We start from the raw sequence: 20,829 nt of genomic DNA on the forward strand, positions 1-20,829 counted from the left end.
AGTTAAAAGAAGTTCTTACAGTTAAACCAGGAATCAAAAAGCGACCATAGGCTACCACAACTATGTAAGAAAAATAATTCTTGGGCTGCCTGGGTGGCTTCGTCAGTTGAATGAAGCCTCTGACTCTGATTTTGGCTCAGGTCATGATCTCGGGGCTGTGAGACTGAGCCCTGCATCAGGCTCTGAGCTGGGTGTGGAGGCTGCTTGGGATTCTCTCTCTCCCTCTCCCTCTGTCCCTCCCTGCTCGCTCCTTCTCTCTCTCTCCCAAAATAATAATAATTCCACTGCCTGTTATTTGAAAAAACTGGCAGAGAACTGGCGGCGTGAAGGACCTAGCCTGTGCCCACTGTCTCCATCTAGTGGTAGATCCCTGAGCAAGGCTTCCCGGACTCCGTGAGATCTGATGGACCTTCAGCCTGGTATCTGCCTGCCTTCCAACCACTTTGATTTAGGAAAATATTTTTGCATCCATGAAGCTGACTGTTTAAATGTACTTCATAAAGATGCAAATTCCTCTTATTAGTTTGCTGAATTTTCTTGAAAGAGTTATTATAAATTTCAAAACGTTAATGATATGTTAGTGTTAAGATACGTCCTCTAATGAAAATTCAAGTTTCATTTCCTGCCATGTTGAAACATTACAAAAGGCATCCTGATTTCTTATACGTTTTTTTCCAGATAAATATAGGATTCATATATTTATTCTCGAAAAGGCCATTTTGATTTTTTTCAACTTAGTATTAGCCATTCTAGCCTCATTCTTTTGATCACAAAGCACCTGATTAGTCTTAGGAAAGGGTCTCCTCTGTGTGTGTGTGTAGTTTTGCTAGCACTGTCCACACTGGGTGGTCTAAACAAGAGAAACTTATTCTCCCAATTCTTGAGCCCAAAAGTCCGATATCAAGGTGTTGGCAGGGTTGGTTCTTCTGAAGCTACTCTCCTTGGCTTGTCGGTGGCTGTCTTTTCCCTGTGTCTTCACACAGTCCTCCCTCTGTGTCCTGATCTCTTCTTATAAGGACACTAGTCATATTGGATCGGTCCTTCCTCTTCACCCCCCATCTGACCTCATTTTACCTCAATTACCTCTTTAAAGTCCAAACCTCCAAATACAGTCACATTCTGGAGGTACTTGGGGTTATGATCTCAACATAGAAATTTTAGGGGCACACAGTTTTATACATATAATATTATATATAATTATATATATACTATACCTAAATAGTAGCGAGATAGTGATTTTTCTTCTTTAGTAACTCATAGACTCTGATTAAACATGGCAGATCACACACGTGTTTATCCCTACTCCCTCCCAAAACTCCATCAGAACAATGGTAAATGAATAAGAAAGTATAAATTCACAAGGAGAAAGAAGATGGGAGAGGAGACACCCACCGACGAGACCCATGACGCGTTCTACAAGACGGCACGGAAGGAACCATGGTAGTCGTCCAAGCGTCTTTCTGGTGCCCCCAGAGCACATCGCAAAGGAAGCTGTCAGCTCCCTGTGGAGATCCATGGCCGGGGTGAATAGGGACGGGGAGAAAATCTGCGCCAATCATCAGCCATCAGTCGCTGGGGATTTGGGAAGGTAAATGAGACCCTGTTTGGGGCCATTCGCGTGGGGCCTGGAGCCAGGGAGGTGGCAGGATGCACGGAGTTGAGCAATATTTGGACAGTTTCCCCCCACCCCACGCTAGCCTCATGAATTCCATCACACCCTTCTGCTGTGCCTGCAGGCTCCCAACACCCCCGTGAGACCCCTGGATCTCTCACCACCAAGGATGGGACACGCAGGATCAAGGCTGAACACGTGTGCTGCTTATCGAGGTCGTTGGATACCAGATGCATCTCCGACAGGGATGCCTTCCTTCTCCGTGTGGTTTTAGGGCTTGGGAGGCAGGGGAAGGGGTCGAATGATTCCTCAAGGTCTCACTGGGTTTGAAGATGTCTGTATTTCTGGTGAGACTTTCCTGAAATGTGTGGGTGAGGATGCTGGGGACTGGTCACCCAGGAGGAGCCAAAGAGGGCAGCCCTTCAGAGGCAGCACTGGGGTGGCAGGGACGGGGGAGGAGGCAGGGCAGCCCCACATCCCATGGAGGAGAGACTGGGCCAAGACCACCAAATGCTTGGGCTCTTTGGTCAGGGGGAGGGGGAGGGGAGGACAGCTTGGCCAGGGTTAGCCAGGATCGGCCCGGGTAGGTAGGGGTCAAGGTCTGACAGCAAGATTGTGGCTGGGAGGCCTGTGGGTGGATGGGAGGGAGGTCTCAGAGGGCTGGCTGCCAGGAGGCCGGTCCTAATGGGGTGGGGAGGAGCCTTGGGCGGGCTGGGAGCTGGAGGGGCCCAGGGGGTGGGAATGGGAGGAGATGGGGGCCGACCGGAGGTGGGGGGGTGCAGGAAGAGGCTGACAGCCTGGCCTAGAGTCAGCCACGGGAAGCAGCGAAGCAGAGACCCCAAGACACAGGACAGGAGGTGAGGAGGGGAGAGTGGGCCAGGGAGGCAGCTGGTTGGAAGGAGACAGGCCAAATGGGGCAGCTCCAAGGGTGAGATCTGTCAACCCGTCTGTAAGGCCTTGTCATAAGGCAACACCCTGATGTCTCTCACTGTGGGGGGCCTCCATTTCCACATCTGTAGCTTTCTGGTCCTAAGACCACCAGTCCACACAGAGTTCTTGGGGTGCGTCCATGCCTCAAGCAACCCCAGTCATGGATTAGGGGACAGGATCAGAAAGGCTAGGAGAGGGGTGGTGGGAACGGCCCCACGAAAGAAGTTAAGGGAGGGAGAGGCTGCCTAAAGAAGAAAGCCATGATGGGGCTGAAGTGAGACCCCAGCGTCTAGGGTCAGGGGCACAATCAGGAGCAGCCCCAGCACAGGGAGGGTTAAACATCCTCCCGGTTCCCACCCCGCTCTGGGCCCCTCCCATGTGTTTACGTCCTCCCAAAAATATTCGGCCTCCAGCTGCCCTCCATTCTATATCCTGCCCCTCCCCCTTGAGTTAGCCTTGGGGGACAAAGGGGGTGCCAGAGCCAGGTTTCCCAGAACTGGAGGGAGCCCACAGGCTCAGAGTGCTGGGGGACAAGCAGACCTGGAGAGGCTGAGGTGGGGGACACCGAGGGGGGCTCTGAGGGCAGCGGGCAGGAAAGGGGATCAGAGACACAGTGGGGGAGAAAGAATGGGCCAGAAAAGGGTGAGGCGGAAGGGTGAGAGTGGGCAACAGGAGGGCTTCCCAGGCTGTTGGCCCGAGGACAAAAGCCAACTCAGCACCTACCCAGGACAAGGCCAAACATGGGCTGAGCTGGGCCCAGGGAACAGTGGGGGGCAGGGTAGGGAGGAGAGCAAGGACCAGGGGAATACCAGGGGGGATCTGACTGAAGGGCCACTTCCTGTCCCTCCAACCTCAGCCCAGAGCTCTGTCAGGCACCCTCCCCTACACTCCCCCCCAGCTACTGGGCCAGGGAGTTGGTGGCTCCGCTGGCTGGCCTGAAGAGCTGAGGACTGAACACTCTTGGCAGGGCCGGGGTGACAGAGGTGACGCCATGTGGCAGCTGCTGATGCCTCTGGCCCTGTGGCTGGGAGCGGTGGGCCTGGGCAGAGCCGAGCTCACAGCGGCGCAGCAGCGGGGCCTGCAGGTGGCCCTGGAAGAATTTCACAATCACCCGCCCGTTCAGTGGGCCTTCAAGGAGACCGGTGTGGACAGTGCCACGGAAACGGTTAGCGGCATCGCCTGGCGAGGGAAGAGGGTTAGGGCCACAAGCATGTTCCCAGGAAGCAGGTGCGGAAAGCACTTGCGCTCGATGAGTACCCAGTTCTCCAGGGAGAGGCCAACATCCCAGGCCCCTTCTCAGATGTGCTGTTTCACTGGGTAGGGGGGGTTGGGAGGAGGGACAGGTCACGTCCAGGAATCGCTCAGCTGGCTGCTGGCCTTTCTCTGTCTGTGGGCAGCCCTTCCCCGCAGGGACCTTTGTGAGGCTGGAATTTAAGCTCCAGCAGACAAGCTGCCGGAAGAAGGACTGGAAGAAAGCAGAGTGCAAAATTAAGCCCAACGGGGTGAGTGAAGTCCTGTGTGTGTGTGTGTGTGTGTGTGTGTGTGTGTGTGTGCATGCGCGGGGTGGGGTGGGGGCAGAGATGGGGCATTTGCTCAGTGCAAGGGTATGTAACTGGGGTTTAGGAAGAGAGCCCACACTGAGCTGGCTCAGTCTGAGCCTGGGCTGTGATGCTGTGGGTGGCCAGGGCTGGGCTACTCTGAGGACATACGTTCTTCAGAGAGAGTCCTCCTCCCACCCGGCCTCCTCCTCTCTCAGGCTTCAGGTCAGTGGTGGAGGACGCCCACGGCATGGGGTTTGGCTGGCCCCCACCCCAGGCCTGGTGAATTCCTCACTTTCTGTGAGTCCTCAAGTAGAGATGGCCCAGCCTGGGCTGACTCATAACAGGGCTTGACTGTAACCGGCCCCCTTGGGGGCATAGCCACTGCTGTGGGGGAGTCCCCAGTCCCAGCTGTTCCAAGCACCAGCCTGTGACTCAGTAGGTTCTTTGAAGGCCTGTTCCCTCCGTCTGTTAAGGGAAGGACTGGATTCTATCAGTGATTTTTCCAGACTTCATGTCAGGACCCTTGTGTTCATGTCAAATCTTTTAAGAACATGCAAATAAATATAACAGACCAGCAGAGTGGCTCGAGGTGAAGTCAGGTGGGGAGAACCCATCTGGGGAAGGAGTCCTGCCTACACACATATTCCATAGTTTGAAAACTGCAGGATGGGTTGATATCTGAAATCTCCCAGTCCCCAGATGGGCTGCGCCAGAAGCCAGATGGCCTGCATGACCCCTCACCTCTCTGCTCTAGGGCCTGCCAGGGGAGCCGGCCCCCGTGGCAGGTAGCCCCCAGCTTCCACTCTGATGGGGCCGCATGCCGGCCCTGACCTCTTTCCTCTCCTGGCCCCATGCTCCCCTCCCCAGAGGAAGCGGAAATGCCTGGCCTGCATCAAGCTGAACTCTGCAGATAAAGTCCTCGGCCGGATGGTCCACTGCCCCATACACACGCAGGTTCACCGGGTAAGAGTGGGCAGAGGAGGAGGTGGGGAGGCTGGGGAAGAGGCTGGCAAGATGGAGAAGCTAGGTCTGTGGGAGAGGTCAGAAGCACAGACTGAGGTGTATAGAGGGCGAGGAGGGTGGGTGGGGTGAGGAGGGGCAAGGGGGTATGAGAAAAGAGGGGAGGAGAGAGGAGGAGGTGAGGGATGAGGAGGGACCAGGAGGGGGTGAGGAAGCTGGGAGGGGCAACAAGGGTGGGAGGGATGAGGAGCGGTAAGGAGGGGCGAGGAGGGGCTCTGGGCCTGGCCCCACTATTCCCTAAGGGATGTGGCAATGGGAGACACAGAGGATGCAGGCACCGTCCGCAGGGACACCCTGCCCGGGCACTGCTTGCCCCCCGGGCCTGAGCAGCGGCTGGCGCTGGCAGGAGCCCGAGGAGCACCAGGAGGCCCAGTGCGGCAGGGTGGAGCGCGCCGGCGAGGACCCCCACAGCTACTACTTCCCAGGACAGTTTGCCTTCTTCAAGGCCCTGCCCCCCAGCTGAGGCCTGACGGTAGGTGCCCAGGACAAGGGGGACAGAACGGAGCTGGGACAGCGCTCGCGTGTTTGGGGATGGAAGCTGAGGGCGGTGGTGGGGGAAGCCTTCAGAGCCTGGGAAAAGAGCTTGGACCGACCCAAATAGCCTCTCTCACACCCAAATCTTAGGTTTCTTATTCCTTTCCTCTAGAATTTTATCCTGCTTCCCGGACAGCTGCAGGAGGTAACCGGTGAAAGACTGACCTGCCGTCCCTGAGCCCAGGGAGGACAATCCCATCATCCCAGAGCTAATAAACTGCTCTCCCAGACTCGTTCTCTCCTCCTCTCGCATGCCCCCTTCCCCTCAGCTCCGCTGTAGGAGTAAGCTCTTGCAGGAGGAGCAGAGCCCCAGGGGGAGCAGGAGACTTCCTGCCCAACGCTGGGGAAGCAGGGGAAGCAGGAGAGACGAGGGGCCCGCAGAGGCCTCGTCTTGCCTTCAGGCGCTCAGGCGCTTGGGCTTGGGAAAACAAAGCTCACCCAGGAAAATGACAGGCAGTGATGCTTATTAGAACAAAAGATTTAATAGGGATCAGCGTGGGTGAGAACGGGCAGCGAGGGCTCCAGGGTGACACAGGATGGGGCCACCACAGCAGAGGGTCACTGGGACAGGCAACTTTGGGAGGTGGGTAACGCCAGCTTCTGGGCTCTGCCACCTCCTCTACCAGGACCGGCTGGGCCAGCACACACCCCCTCCCTGCCTTTCTCACCTCTAGCCTTAGGAAGAAGCAACTCTGTTCCACTGAGCCTCGGACGGAGCGGCCAGAGGTGGCAGCAGCTGTGGATGGGCTGCACACGGGGCCTCCTCCCCAGGCTCACGGTGGAGGTGGCGGGATGGCCTCACGCTGGGCCAGCTGCTTGAGCAGGGCCCTTACACCTGCTAGAGGCCACTGGGGAGGCGTGCCCTTGAACTGTGTGCAGGGAGGATATGGAATTTTCCCCTAGAAGCGGGAGGGAGGGAGCTGCTCTTAGCAACACAGAGAAACAAAGAGCCGGGTTTGCAGGCCCTGTGGCCTGTGTGTTGAAACTGAACTGAAGACACACACCAAACCGGGGCGGGGGGGGGCGGGGAGCAGACTTGGACAGCCAGACCACAGTGTGCCCAGCTGTCACAGGCCACGGCACACTCAAAACACAAAGGACGAGGTGGTGCCGGCAGGGCTGAGCGCCTGCTCAGCCTGGGCCAGGCTGTCGTTGGCCTGGCGGTCCAGATCGTGGCACTCCTGTAGGGTGTCCTGGAACTGCCGGCAGGCCTCCTCCAGGATAGAGCTGCTCCGGGTGGGCCACGACTCCCAGTAGCCCGGCTCTACCCAGGGCTGGGCCTCCGTGGCTCTGGGGCCAGGGCTGGAGCTGGGGCGCAGGGAGCTGTCCAGGTCCCGGCACAGCTGGTAGAACTCACTGCCCCGCCCGGTCACACGCTCGCCATCGAGGACCTTCAGGCCCGGCAGAAGCTCTCTGACGGCAGCCCAGTAGGAGGGGCTGGTGCACAGCGGGTTGCTGAGCCGGGCCAGAGGGTCCCGCAGCCGCAGGTACTCTAGGCCCCGAAGGCCGGCCAGACACTGCAGCTGGCCGGGGGTGGCCAGCAGGTTGCCCGCAGCGTTGAGGCTCTGCAGGCTCTCGCAGGCGGCCAGCGGCTCCAGCCCCGTCAGCCGGTTGTCGGCCACGCTGAGCACCACCAGCTGGCGCAGGGAGGCCAGCGGGCCCAGCTGGGTGAGCGCGTTGCCCGACAGGTCCAGCCACTCGAGCCCCAGGCACTCCCCCAGGCAGCCCAGGTCCACCAGCCCCAGGCCCCGAAGCTTCAGCAGCAGGATGGACTCCAGGGCGAACTCACCCGAGCGAGATTTGAGCAGCTGGGGCGTGACGCGCACCCCGTCCGCCTCTGCCGGCTTCTCACCCTGGGGCTCCATCGGATGAAGTCAGTCCAAGAGGCCTGGGCCCTGGTGGTTCTGGCACGGGGACGTGGGCACCACTGGGGGTTGGCTGACGGCTCGCCCCGAAAAAGGCACCTTCCGCTCTGCCTGGGCCAGCGTTGGAGGCCTATTTCCGACACCCCTGCTCGAGAGCCAGCGGGCTCCTACGGAGAGACAATCACACAGTAAGTGGGCCTCTCCTGAGCCCCTCCTGACCCCGCAGCAGACGACGGCATGAGGCACCGCCCAGCCTCTCCCACGGTGGCGGCAGAGACCGAGGTGGCCCGGCCAGACCCGAGGACACAGAGCCCTCCTGAGGAAGATGGGCCAAGCTCAGGCCCCACCTAAGGGGGGCCCCTGACACAGCTCCAGCAGCTATGGCTACACTGGATGGAATTCGGGTGCCATGTAACCGATTCTTCCCATTTTCCGTATCTGCACCGGGAGGCAAAATCTCTTCATTTTCCTTTTTCGGTACCCGCTCATGATCTCTCCTTATTAATTCTGAGGTGTTTCTTTTTAACCATTTCAATTAATTCCTGAACAGCTAACAGGTCACCACCATCAACAACCTCTTCTGTCCCCTTCCATATGCAGACAAGAAGGACGCGTGCTGGGCCTCACTTCGTTCTCAAAAATGTTCTTGACTCAATGTTTTTTTTTAAACATGAGCAATGAATTCAAAATGGTTTCCAGATTGCGTGGGGCAACTTGTAACCTCGGCTTGTGGTCATGGGGCCTGGAGGCTCAGCTCTCCGCCCAGATGGGGAGACTGAGGTCAGGGGAGGAAAGGGACAGTGAAGGCCCCAGAGGAGGTGGCAGCATGGGCAGTCCCGCGGCCCCGGCTGTCTGCCCTTAGCCCCAGCGCCCGCCACAACTAGCTCTTCACTCTGGCGACAACAGAAGGGCGTCAATCCCTGTGTGCCTGGCACAGGGGCTAGGGTTAGCCAGAGAAGGCAAGCGGGGCAGAAGGCCAGGCAAAGAAGCCATGCTGGAGGGAAGGACCTGGCTGGCACCTAGGTCCCGAAAGGCAGGGGAGGGAGTGCCTTTCCAGTCTCCAGTGGCTGCGGGGCAGGGGAGGGAGGGCCTTTCCAGGCTCTGGTGGCTGCGGGCATGAGGCCAGGTGCTAGTGCGAGGGAGGAGGCCTGGGGGAAGGACAGCGGCAATGCTGCCCACAGAGGGGTCAAGGTTTCAGCAGAGAGGAAAACAAGAAGGGACCTCTGCTCCAAGTGGCAGCCTCCCAGCCCTGCAGACTCCGGCCAGGCCTAGGCCAGGCAGGGTGACGCCTGCAAAGAACCATGGGACTATTCACTCCTGCTGTTTATAAAACGTGGGCTCCAGGGGAATCAACGAGTCCTAAGTCTGCATTTACATAATCCACACCACTTTTTATTTCCCTCTCCAAGGAAACCAGGCCCAGAGAATTCCTCTCCCTCCCCACACCCCTCCCCCATCTCTGAGAAGGGGGTCCCCGTGTCCTAACCTAGCTCCCCCCTAGTCTGCAACACCCCTTCATTTCTACTTCATTTCTTTCCAAAAGCGATTTGAGGCATCCACTAAGAAGTCTGGGTCACTGTATTCGAATGGGATCTGCTAGGGATTTTGTCAGCAGCAAGAGGGCATTAAAGCTGCTGCCCATGGGGGGGAGGGGTGCAAGAAGGGCATAGGCGCTAGAAGCCTGCCATAAACGCTCTAGAGAGACAAGGGCTTCACCGAAGGTGGTGAGCGCTGGAGAGGAGCGCTCTCCAGACTCTAGAACAACTTCCAAGGATCCGGTCACGTTACTGGATGCAGGGGATCCCTTCTCCAGCACGTGACACACAGGCAGGCAAGGGGGCAAGAAGACGTCCAGTTTGAGGGACCATGTGCATTGGGCCTCAGAGGCAGCTGGAGCTCTAGGCTGAAGGGATTCAAGCGTTACCTGCAGAGGCACCGGGGGTAACGTGCGGCTCCCTGGGCTCGCCTTTCGGGGGGACACAGACGTCTTTAAGTATTTGCAGGCCTCTCTCCAGGATGATGAACAGCCTCCCACTATTAATAGCCACACACTATTCTGGGGGTGAAAGTGGTCAGGAGGCCCTGGCGTCCAGTGAAAAGGAGCAGTCACGGACTGACATCGAGAGAACACCAACGTTTAGGAGGCTGAATGGAGGGCACTGACGAGCAGCCAGAGGGAGGCGGGTGAGGACACAGTGAGGCACGCTGCATGAAAATGCCCACTGGACTGAGATGAGGCCGCTGGGTAGCAGTGTCAGGCGGAGGCAAGCCCACAGGCCAAGCGTGACAGTTAGGGAGTGATGCACTGAGGAACCCAGGCTCAGTGACCTCTGTGACCATCTGGATGGAGTGGCTGCTGTGGCAGGAAAGGACCAGGGGACCAGAACAGGGTGGGGATGAGGAGAAGGGAGGGAACCGTAACGTGTTCCCACATAAAAGCTGGGAGGAACCCTTTTTGCAGAAGAGGAAACAGAGGAGCCAAGAGCACATTCACTGGAAATCGGGACTTCCGTGCCCCAAAGCCCTGCCTGGCAGGGGACGCGCAGCCCTCCAGCTCAGGACTCTGCACCTCCTGCCCTGGGCCCCGGGGCCCTCGCCGCTGACAGCACTGCATAGTCACCAAGGTGAAACACGGATTCTCCAGCGGATGGACCTCTGCTCCGCTCCCGGTCCCACCTTATCTGACATCTGCACGCCTCATCCAGGCAGGTGTGGGCACGACCGGACGCCCTGCAAACCCCACTCACACAGGCCGGCAGCACGGAGCAGGGAAGGACGGAATGGCTCCTCCGCACCCGACTGCTGCCGCGTCCCTCTCTACGGAACCAGAGTCCTCCCATCCTGCTCCTCCCGTGGGAAGCAGTGCACAGAAGCTCCAGGTCCCGCGTGTGTCTGCCAACTGGCAATGGTTACGTGGATGAGACTAGACTATGATGAAGGCACAGCCGACACTCGGCGTCCCGGCGGGAGGCCTGTCTTCCCTTGTTCGGGACCGCCTTTGCTGAGTCTCAGTTTACCTACCTAGGGAGTGGGCCGGAAAATGATGCCCATGAGCCGGCCAGGGCTCCGTCCCCGGAGAGAGGGTTAATGCGCAGTCACCTGCTGCTGCAGGGACCCTGGAGATCCCTCCTCCGGCCCACGTCCCCCCCAACAGCCACAGCGCAGATCAGGCTCTTTACCTCCGCACTACTGGCACTCAAGAGCGGGGCCATCTTTGTGGTGCGGGTTATCCTGTGCCTTGTAGAGTGTTCGGCAACGTCCCTGTTTGCCACCCACAAGAGGACAAGAGCAATCCCACCAACGAGCCGTGACAGTCAAATGTCTCCAAACATTGACAAATGTCCCTGCTCCCGCCCAGAGCTACTGCTTGGGACCAGAAGGCTTCTCTGTCACCCTCTTCCACTCCCCCGACTCCCACATGCTCCCAACCCTGCTGCCTAGCCCTCCTCGCCTGCCAACACTGCAGAGCCAGCTCAGTGACGCCACCCAGCAGGAACAGCTCAGGGGACCGCAGTACAGAGCAACATGCCCCCCCCCACCTCAGGGCGACTTAAGGGCACCTCACATTCCTGCCTCCCACCCCACCTACTGAGTCAGAATCTGGGAGGGAGGTACAGGATGCCGAGTGTCTGAGAGCAGCACAGAGGGGCCCAGGGCCATGCTCTGACCTTACCACCCAACTGCACTTGATTTACAGTTGGGGACGTAAGAGGTGCAGCCATCGTCCAGGCCCCACCCCCAGACGAGCCTCACCACCCCCCGTCACAGGGGAGCCTAAAACAGCTTGGGGTGGGGGGTGGGGGGGCAGGGAGATGTGACCTAAGCAATTTGGAGGCCAGACTTTAAATCATGCTACTCCAACCATAACATATGACCTTTACAAAGCTTTATTTAAGACAGAAGATGTGGTAATTATGAAAATACAACATATTCAACAGGACAGAGAGTATAATCCCAAAGTTAAATAAAGGAAACATGTCCAAGTATTAACAAGGCTGTCTGAGTGTAAGGATTATGGTTAATTTTTCCTGCTTCCTTTCATTCTCAGTAACTTCCAAATATCCTACAGTGAATCACTCACAGTGACACATGACTGCCAACCCTTCCCGGGCTCGCCCCCACAGCCAGGACCCAAGCACAACTTACCTCGAGTGCCTTGCCCCACCTCTGCCTACCGACCTTCCCTCTCAGAGCCCCCTTCCTGGCGCCTGAGCACCTCAGGAGAGCCTGGCTTGCATCATGGGCGGGGTGACAGGCCTGCCCCGGATCCTCCAGCCTCTCCCTTTCCGCACCTGATCCCACTGGCTCCTGGGGCTCGCACACTCAGTTCTTGACCCTGCCCTGAAGGCACTCTGGGCAGTCTGGCACCAGTGCGTCTGACAGACATCCTTTCTTGCTTCCAGGTAGGGGATTTGTACTTTACAAGTGACCAGGGAGAAGGGGAGGGGTGGGCCCTGCAGGTGGGACATAAACGTAGCTACCTAGAGCCCGGATAGGCCGTGAAGCTCTTTCGGAGACTGCTTTTGCTGTAGAAAGGAAGAAACCCCAGGGTCTCCAGCAGTCTGGAAACAAACCATGGGCTAGAAGGCTGTTCTGAGAACTAGGTCCATCAGCAGTCCTCAACTCACACCTCCTCTCCGGCTGGGCGGTCCCATCAGCTGGGGTGCTCTGACCACACTGGGATCCACGAGAAAAAACGGACCCCAAGAACGCTGGTATGTGCCTGTGTGCATACGCTTCCCTCTTAACACAGCTACTCTACCTCTGGGCTTCTTTCTTCTCCAGTGAAAGCAACTGCGGAAAAAGCTTCCACAGCTTACCAGGCCCTAGGTGGCTAAGATCTCCCATGGGCCAGCAGCCATGCCTCTCCTTGTCCTTCATCACTTTTTGAGAAAGCAGGGCTCTTAAGGGCATGCAACATACGTGGACAAGCTGCACGGGCCCTTACTACCCACCCATACTGCAGAAGGGCTCTGTGGCTTAGACAACGGTGTGGTGCAACTTACAGTCCCTTCTGGACAGAGTTACCCTTTCCTATGCACAAACTGCTAGAAATAAATTAAGCCACTGGTGGATGGAAAACAACATCTCCCTGGGGGGAAAAGGCAACCTGTCAAGAACTGAGAAACTGTCCCTATTCCTTCCAAACGGAGGACTCCGGCCCTCCCTGTCGAACGCTATAGAATGCGCATTCTGCTCTCCCCGCTGAGCCCAGGCAGAGTTCCCACAGGCGGACTTGCAGGGAGTCAGGCGGAGGTGTGCCTCGCTGTCTGCTCCCCCTCAGCCAGGTCTCCACGGGGGAAGAGGAGGGGAGGGGCGGTGTAGTTGGGGAAATTCTCCAGGTTGGTCTTCAAGTAGAGGAGACGCTCAACGGTCTCCACTGGGACAGGGGCGCCGTGCTCCACAAAGGCAGGGCTGTCCAGGGAGGCACAGACACTTTCAGAGAAGGCCCCTGTTGGGGGACAGGACAGATAGACCGTAGCCAGTCTTGCCAGGGCTGGCCAGACCTCCTGCTTCTTCTCCCAGTACACCAGCGGGTCGTCCTGGGCGCCAATCGCCTCATTCTCACGCAGGTACTTCTTGACGATGACGCTGGCCAGGTGGCTCTCGGTGGAGAGGGAGGCTCCGCTTCTCTCAGACGCCAGCAGCCCCACACTTTCCAGCTGCTCCAGCAAGCTCCTCTCCCTCTGGCTGAGCAGCAGAGACCCAGAGCCGCTTCTCTGCGTGGGCTCTTTCCAGCCCTTCTCTTCAGCCCCGAGGCTCCCGGCTCCTCTGTCACTCAGGGTGGCGCCCGCACACATGGTCTCCGGGCCGTGCAGGGAGAGCGAGGGAGGCAAGGAGCATTCAGACACCATAATCTCCTTCACCTTGTACACAAGGACTTGCCTCCAGTGGTCGATGTCGGCCCCCGTGGGCAGGATGGCTTCGATCTTGCCCTTGAAGCGGGGGTCCAGCAGGGTCGCCAGCACGAACTCCTTGCGGTGGAAGAGCTCGTTGAGCTGGCAGTCTGTGGAGAGCTGCAGGGCCAACCCCTTGGCCAGCCGGACAGCGGCACCCGCCTCCGCACCGCCCTGCTCCTCGAAGTGCCCGTGAACCTGCTCCAGGAAGATGTGCAGGTAGCGGAGCTGTGGCAGCACCTGACTCAGGGAAGCCCGCGCGGCGCTCGCCTCCTGGAGCACCGTCCGGAAGGGCTGCAGGAGTGTGACCAGACTGTCCGTCAGGCTCCAGAACACCGCCGACAGGGCCGTGCCGGCCTTGCCCAGCTGCTGCTTCTCCTCGTACTGCTGCAGCGGCCGCCGCTGCTCCACCAGCCACTCCATCAAGCGGTGGGCGGACACCCAGTGGTCTGAGAGCTCCCAAAAGGGCTGGTGGGCCGGGAGGCCGCACTGCCGCTGCAGCTGGGTCAGGAGCTGCCGGGCCCCTGCAGAGCCTTGGAAATGGCTGCAGATGGCCCTGACTGTACCCAGGAGGATCTGGACGCTCTGATGGTGACACAGGAAGTTTGTCACCAGGGAGTCCAGGCAGTGGGCAAAGCAGGGGAGGCAGGTGTAGCCCTCCGTCCTCCCTGCCTGCTCCAGGCTAAGGCAGCTGCCTGATACCAGGAAGCCTGGTCGCAGGGAGCTGCGGCTGAGCCACAGGCGGACCTGCTCCCGCAGCTCCTGCTGCCTCTCCTCTGGGGTGCTTTCCCGGGCCAGGCCTCGAACCCAGAGCACAGCTTGCTTTCTTGGGCTCTCCGACGCCACCTGCCGGCTGCCCGGCCCTATCGCTCCCCAGTGGGCAGTGACGGCCACATAGTCCACAACTGCATCCTGGGCAGCAGTGGACACAGTGAGGTGCACGCAGCCGCCCTTGGCCTGCTGCATCTCCCGACACACCTGCTCGTCGACTGCTTCATGGAGCAGCGGCAAGGCTTTATCAGAGAAGAAGGCCAGAGGCGGCACGTGGTAGCAAGGGTCTGCCTGGGCCATAAACCTTCTGAAAGGCGGGGACGAAACAAAGGACAGTGGCAATGCCAGGCTACTGAGCAACTCTGTGATGCTGTGGTTCCAGGCCTGTGTTCGGGGCGGGCTGGGGGCGTAGGTGCCACACTGGCCCTCCGTGACCGCCAGTGGGAGAGCGGCATGCTCATCTTTGGTGGAGGCAGGCAAGAGTGCTGGAGCCAGGAACAGCTGCTCAGGCCTGCCCAGGGCCAGCTGCTGGTCACTGTCTTCCAAAGCAGAGGCATCGGGGCAGTGTCCTGACGATGGGAGCCCCTCGGGGCCAAGGGTAGTGGCGCTGGCGGGGGGGCCCTGGTGCTTTTTCTCCTCGGTCCCTCCCCTCTTCTCCCCTGGGCTGGCTACAGTCGGCCTTCTCTCTCTCTCCAGCCCATGCTTACTCACCAACTGACGGACCAGGCCTGAGGTTTGGAAATGCCCCTTCCATTTACCCTGTCTGATGCTGGCATGACACACAGTGCAGGTGACGTGGCAGACATTCTTGCAGTTGATGGTAAACAACTGCCGGACATCTGACGCGGGCTTGCGAGCTGCGGCATCCAGAGGGCCGGGGGAACGCCTGGGGAAAGCCCAGCCCTTCGTCTCTGCCTTTAGAGTTCTAACCAGCTTCTTGAGGCAGGGCAGCCTCTGGAGGCCCCCCAGGGATGATGTCTCCCCGACAGCAGCGAGCAAATGCCTCTTCTTCCACTTCTTGAGGCGCCGCACCTCCCTGGCCAGATGGGCTATGAGGATGTCAGCCTGCTTTACCTTCTCGCTCTCACTAGGCTGGCCCACCTCGGACCTGTCCGAACTGGCCGCCTCGACTGGCACCAGGGTAGAGGGGAACTGGCCAGAGCTAAGCACTGGGTCTCTTGACTTCTTTAGTGTCGGCTCCCCCTCCTCTCTCTGTCCACGTGCCTTCTGTTTGGACACCTTCTTCACGGGCTGCCCAGGGGGCTCCTGCCCAAGCACAGATTTGAAGTTATAGAGGCCAGAGTCTCCCTTTGGCTTATTCCGCCCAGGGCTGGCCAGGCACTTTGTACGGGAGGCAGCTGGGTGAAGATCGGGGCTCCCCAGGGAGCAGGCTTTTCTCTTCTTGCTGTGGACATGGAGGCCCACGGTGCCTTCTTTCTGCTCCTCCAGGAAAACTTGATCAGGTGAAGGGACCGACACGGAACTGGGGAGGGAGTGAGGTCTCTTCCTCTGTAGGGGCAGATCCCTCTCACTCCCCTTTGGGGAGACAGAGGATCTGATTTTCCTGTGGCCACTGACAGCCTTCTCTTCTATATCTACAAACTCTAGTTTAACCTCGGTCTCCAGCAGGCATTCCCCAGCACCCCAGCCAAGTTCATGAGAGGTACTGTTAGCTCTGGTGTGAAACTTGGAGCTGGGAGAAGCCAGGGGAGCAGCCGGGCTCCTCGGTCTGGTCACGGAGGAGTCAGCACGCACAGGCGGGTCCTGCCCCGCTGATCCTGAAGGTGTATGTCTCTTGGGGGGCTTCCTGAGTTTTTCTACTTCCAACATGCTTGGGAACTTGGGGGAAATGAGAAGACAGGCCCAGGCTGCAAAGCAAGATGAAAAGAATGGCTCTCAGCTGCCCTACTGACCTTTGGGGACCATGAAGGGGGAGGTAAGGCCGGGAGGGGATAGGAGCGAGCAGAGGATGCAGGCATAGTGAGATCCTAGGAAATCAGCCCCAGGACAAAACTCTCAGGACCACAACCTCCTTGGCGAAGGCTGGCATTCGCTTCTGCAGACGGGACAGAGAGGCCCTCAACAGGAATCCCCACAGCCCTCCATACCCCAGCAGGCTCAACGGCCATCTGTGCCAGGCTAACTGAGGCTTCTCTCTTTCCTTTCCATGTTTACTGAGAACCTAGCAGGCACTTGGCAAGTTTCCTTTGTGGCAGATACACGGTAAGACAGGCAAAGCCCCTGTGTGCGCATGGCCTCCAGGCTGCCTGGTGAGACAGATGGGAATAAAAGACTCATGCTCATGTCATGGAAAGCTAGGGCGGCCATGCAGGTGGGAAGGAGCGCCACTTGCAGCTGTGAGACCCCAAGGAGGGGAATGACCTCGCCAAGAAGTCAGGCAGGTTTCCGTGGAAAAGGTGCAGGAGGGAGCAGAGCCTAGGTCTCTGCATCCCGCACACCTGGCCTGAACCTGTCACCAGCAGGGCACCAGAAATAGGTTATGACGCTCGGTACTAGGCAGCGATGCAGCCAGTGGCCTCGCTAGATCTTTTGAAATTCTTTCCCTAGAAGGCAGCCTGCACCAGGAAACACGGGACAGGAGCACAGAACAGGAGAGCCCCTTAATGCCAGCAACTCATGCCCCCTAGTGTCCTGCCACTCCCCTCTCCATCCCAGAGAGACTCCCAAAGGGCTGCTCACACTTCCTCACCTCCCACCCCCCTCGAAGCCTGCTCCTCTGGCTCTGGCCTCCACACTCCCTGACACTGCTCTTGCCAAGGCCACCAGTGTCCCCCTTGGCACCTCCTCCAATGGACTTCTTGGCAAGCGCTGGGGTGCCGGCCCACGTCCTCCGTCTGGAACCCTATCTCCCTGTGGCCCTCGGCACCACATGTTCTTGGTTTTCCTCTCACCTGCAACTCCTTTGCATTCTCTGGTCTGGTCTCTCTTCCTCCCGCCTGTTCCTTCCCAAGCCCCATTTCTCGTTCTGCACACCCTCTCCGACTGGGACTGCGTTCACACACTGACACACGAGCCTCTGTCTGGCTCAAAGCCTTCTCTTCAGCTTCCCCTCTTCCGCCTGCTTTTCCTACAGTCACCGCAATCTCGTCAACGGGACAGCTGTTTGTTCAGATGCTCCGACCCCAAGCCGAGGCACAATCCTGAATTCCCTTCCCCTGCTCGTTCTCCTAGAGATTAGGTCACATTCAGATTGAGGCACAACAGAAAAGAAACACGAAGAAGTCAGAAGAGAAGTATGTGGAAAGGGAAGGAAAGGAAAGGTAAAGCTCAGTGCTTGAATGCATTTCTCTGGACAAAGGGAGATTCAGAGGAAGGTGAACTAACAGCCCCACCACACACATCAGAAAGCAAGTGGGCTTTGTCTCTTCACGCCAGAATGACATATAGGCTCAACGAGATGTAAAACCAGCACGTTCTGACACTGAGTGATGTTAAACATTAAGAAGCACCAGGGATGGCAGGACTGCCTTTACAGGTGACAAGCCCACTGCTGAAGATTCTGCCCGGGGAGGAGGGTGGGCAACGTGATGCTCGTGCTGAGCCCCCTCCAGCTGGGAAAGCCTCAGAATGACCAGAGGCATCACCTCGGGCCCACTGCCCAGGAACTCAGCTGCCACACCAAACATATGACCTCCACAGGACACTGCGGATGGGCTGGACGAGGTCTCCGATAAGATGGGAGACACCGTTCTGGTCCCAGAAGTGCCCTGAGATGTCAGAACTGGAGCGGGCTTACCTCAGCTCTGACTTTATGGTGGAAGAATTGGAAATCCAGAGTAGGAGCGTGATAATCAGTGACACAGTGGGAGAGGAGAGCTGGCCGCGGGCCTCCGGAAGCAGTCTGTAGGCATCGTCCCCACTGAGAACTCGGAGCAGGCTATGAAACTGGGCCTGCGCCAGACCTGCCTCACTGGCGACAGCCCAGGAAAGGGAAAAACCCGTGCATTAGGACTGCAGCCGGGGCCACACCAACCCCGTTCTGTTCTCCAATTAGCCTTGTCCCGTCCGCACATCTGTTCTCTGCAGATACTCTCCATCCACTTGACTATTTAACAAGAATTCGTCAGATACCTACTATCAGCCAGCACTGTGCCCTAAAGACACAAATACAGGAGAGGAAGCGCCCAGCCGGCGCTCGGGGCTCAGGACAAGAAGACAACTTGGAAGTGGGCCCGTGGCACCAGAACGAGGCAAGCTGTGTGTGTGCCGTGGAGGCCGGGCCTCAGGCTGACCTACGGATAAACTGAATCTGTGACATTGGACTTAAGATTCTGTCTTGTGAGAGGTCACTTACCTTAGGCTACACTTCAGGATCCTCAACTCCAGACGGACTCCCTGGGTAGATCTGGGGTCTTGTGCAATCACCGGCAGCGACGGTCAGACCACCGCTCTCCCTTCCACCGAAGCACACCGGGATGATGACTGTGAGGCTGACACCGTGGAGAGCCTCTACATGAATCTAAAATGTAAAATTTGGAAAGAAAATCATTCCCAAACTCCAGTACTTTATTAGTAAGAAGGTACCGGTGACATTTCTCGCATTAATGACAAACGCACATCTGAGGACACCTACAAGATGGAGCCCCGAGGTACCTAGCAGGCAGCAGGCAGAGTGCCGCCGCAGGGCCCCAGGAAGCGGGCACAGCACTGGGAAGCAGGAGGTGAGGAGGACTGGAGCAGGTAACGGCAGAGGGACGAGGGCAGCAGGGACAGTTTGGAGAGCTATCCAGAAGGCAGACTGTGCCTGAGTTCAGATGTGGAGGAGAATCAGGGGATAGAGAGGGACTCCCTCGTGATGCCATTTACCAACGCAGTTCACTTTTGAATATACTGACTTGAGGTTCTTCTGGAACAAATCTTTACAAGTACATGTGACAGATACAGGGTCAGGGGTGCAGGGCATAGGCGGTGAGCAGGTTTATCTTTGGAGATGAGAAAGAATCTATTTTTTCTGAGAGCAAAGAAGGAAGGAAGGAAGGCTGTGGTGCCAGGCAAGCCCTTGAGTGCGGGTGGGGGAAGAAAGTGAGGCAGTTCATGCCCTTGAGGCTACAGATTTCCAAGGGGGAAGCTGTGCATCTCCAGAGGCAACAGCCTCCTGGCTGAGCCCGAGCTGGGAGGTGCCTCAGCACTGACGCGTGTGCCAGCTGCATGGATTAGGGGTTTCCTTCTAACCACTCTTAGCAGCCCTTTTTCCATGTGCACACCCAGAAGGAAAGGAGCCACTTCTCTACTGCTCTCGTGACTGCCTCACCCCAGAGCCTTGTGCACAGCTCTGCCCACCCGGGGCATCCCATAACTATGCCACACCTTTCTCCGAGTTTTCACGGCCCGGTCCCCCTCCTGTCTCAGCTCCTGCACTGTCTATCCATCCCAGACCCCAGGAGATTGCAAAGGGCTTGCTGGGCCCTCAAGTCTCCTGGGCTTCTCATCCCCCCACCCACTCACCTGTGAGGAGAGGAAAGGTGGTGAGAAGAATGGGAGGAGAGGCACATGTGGAAGGAAAAGAGCAGAGCCAACTACTATATATTTTTGGGTTTTGACCCACATGCAAATGTGGCTACTTGCAAACCCTAAAGGAAATGTTTTAAGCAATAATCCTGCATCACTGGATTTCCCATTATGCAAAAGGGACATAAAATGAGACCTGTTTTAAAATATACCCCAGGAGAACCCTTTGCTCCTTTCTGTGAGGCTGCTTTCCATAACGGATTGAGAGTATGAAGTCCACGGCCGGTGTACGTGGGCTGAAATCCTGGCTGCCACGCAACAGCTCTGATCCTGCACCAGCGTGCCTCGGCTTTTTCATCTACACCACAGGGATAACAGCGCCCACCTCCTAGGCTTGTTAAGTGAGTGTTCCGGGGCAGTTCTTGGCACAGAGCGGTGCTGGACACGAACAGTCCAGTACAGGCTGCCTCACCGGGCGTGTTTTAGGCGCGGGGCACTGGAAAGGGGCGCCTAGCCTGGGAGGGACGCAGCCGGGCAGTCCGAGGGGCGGGGGGGGGGGCAGGCCAGGGCGCCCGGGTCCCCCGAGCCTCGGCGTCCCAGTCCGTGAAGTGGCACCGAAACGCCCCCTCCCCGGCTTACCTAGGCCCGCTGAGACCAGGCACGCGAAGCTGCGAAGCCAGGTGCGTTTCCCGCCGCAGCCGACAACCCCACCGCGGCCGTCAGTAACCAGCCGCCGCCCAGCCGGCCACCGCGTTTCCCCAGTTAGCCACTGCGGGAGCCTCCGGAAGGCGCCAAAGGCCCAGCGGAGCCGGGGGAGGGGGCTCGAGTTCCGGGACGCGCAAGGGCTACTTCCGGGAGCGACCCTCACCCACTCACCTCTCAGCCTGCGGATGGTACGCTCCTCCAGGGGTCGACTAGCCCCCAGTGCGCAGGCGCGGGCGGCCGCGGCCGGAAGCGAAGGGGTTGCACCGTCTGCTCGGCCGGAAGTCGCAAGTTATTCTCCCGGTGATTGGGTCTCCTCCGTGCTAGTTTAATAACGCTGGCGTATTGGTGTTAGTCTTCCACCGCTAACTGATCTCCAGGGTCCCTTCCTGTCCGGGCGGGACCCGCGTCTGGCGCGCACGCGCAGACAGAAGGGCCCGCAAAAACTGTAGTGGTCCTCTTGTTGGGGAGTCTCTTCCAGCCTCGAA

General features: G+C 58.3%; 3 protein-coding genes across 6 annotated transcripts; 1 reads left to right on the plus strand and 2 right to left on the minus strand.

Annotated features, from left to right (window-relative positions):
* Positions 1-2,385: 2,385 nt before the first annotated feature.
* Positions 2,386-5,867, plus strand: RARRES2 (retinoic acid receptor responder 2). 2 transcript variants are annotated; one of them, XM_008697259.2, is made up of 6 exons: positions 2,386-2,469; positions 3,510-3,707; positions 3,940-4,044; positions 4,951-5,046; positions 5,450-5,575; positions 5,750-5,867. In XM_008697259.2, the coding sequence occupies exons 2-5, from the start codon at positions 3,534-3,536 to the stop codon at positions 5,564-5,566; spliced, it is 492 nt and encodes a 163-aa protein (XP_008695481.1). In that variant the 5' UTR covers positions 2,386-2,469; positions 3,510-3,533; the 3' UTR covers positions 5,567-5,575; positions 5,750-5,867. The 2 variants fall into 2 exon arrangements, with proteins under 2 accessions (XP_008695481.1, XP_008695482.1); XM_008697260.2 differs by lacking the exon at positions 2,386-2,469 and adding an exon at positions 3,009-3,096.
* A 230-nt stretch (positions 5,868-6,097) lies between these two features.
* Positions 6,098-20,628, minus strand: LRRC61 (leucine rich repeat containing 61). Of its 3 annotated transcripts, XM_008697262.2 has the most exons (4): positions 20,516-20,628; positions 18,486-18,650; positions 17,928-18,101; positions 6,098-7,669 (listed from the first exon to the last, which is right to left on the minus strand). In XM_008697262.2, exon 4 carries the CDS (start codon positions 7,500-7,502, stop codon positions 6,723-6,725), a length of 780 nt encoding a protein of 259 aa, XP_008695484.1. In that variant the 5' UTR covers positions 7,503-7,669; positions 17,928-18,101; positions 18,486-18,650; positions 20,516-20,628; the 3' UTR covers positions 6,098-6,722. The 3 variants fall into 3 exon arrangements, with proteins under 3 accessions (XP_008695484.1, XP_008695483.1, XP_040499779.1); XM_008697261.2 differs by lacking the exon at positions 17,928-18,101 and having other exon boundaries at positions 20,516-20,627; XM_040643845.1 differs by lacking the exons at positions 17,928-18,101; positions 20,516-20,628 and adding an exon at positions 20,279-20,422.
* Positions 11,374-16,127, minus strand: ZBED6CL (ZBED6 C-terminal like). The gene has a single exon (XM_040643820.1). It carries the CDS (start codon positions 15,998-16,000, stop codon positions 12,749-12,751), a length of 3,252 nt encoding a protein of 1,083 aa, XP_040499754.1. The 5' UTR covers positions 16,001-16,127; the 3' UTR covers positions 11,374-12,748.
* Positions 20,629-20,829: the final 201 nt, after the last annotated feature.

The sequence above is a fragment of the Ursus maritimus genome, unplaced genomic scaffold, assembly GCF_017311325.1.
Source record: "Ursus maritimus isolate PB19 unplaced genomic scaffold, ASM1731132v1 scaffold_3, whole genome shotgun sequence".
Lineage (NCBI taxonomy): Eukaryota > Metazoa > Chordata > Mammalia > Carnivora > Ursidae > Ursus > Ursus maritimus.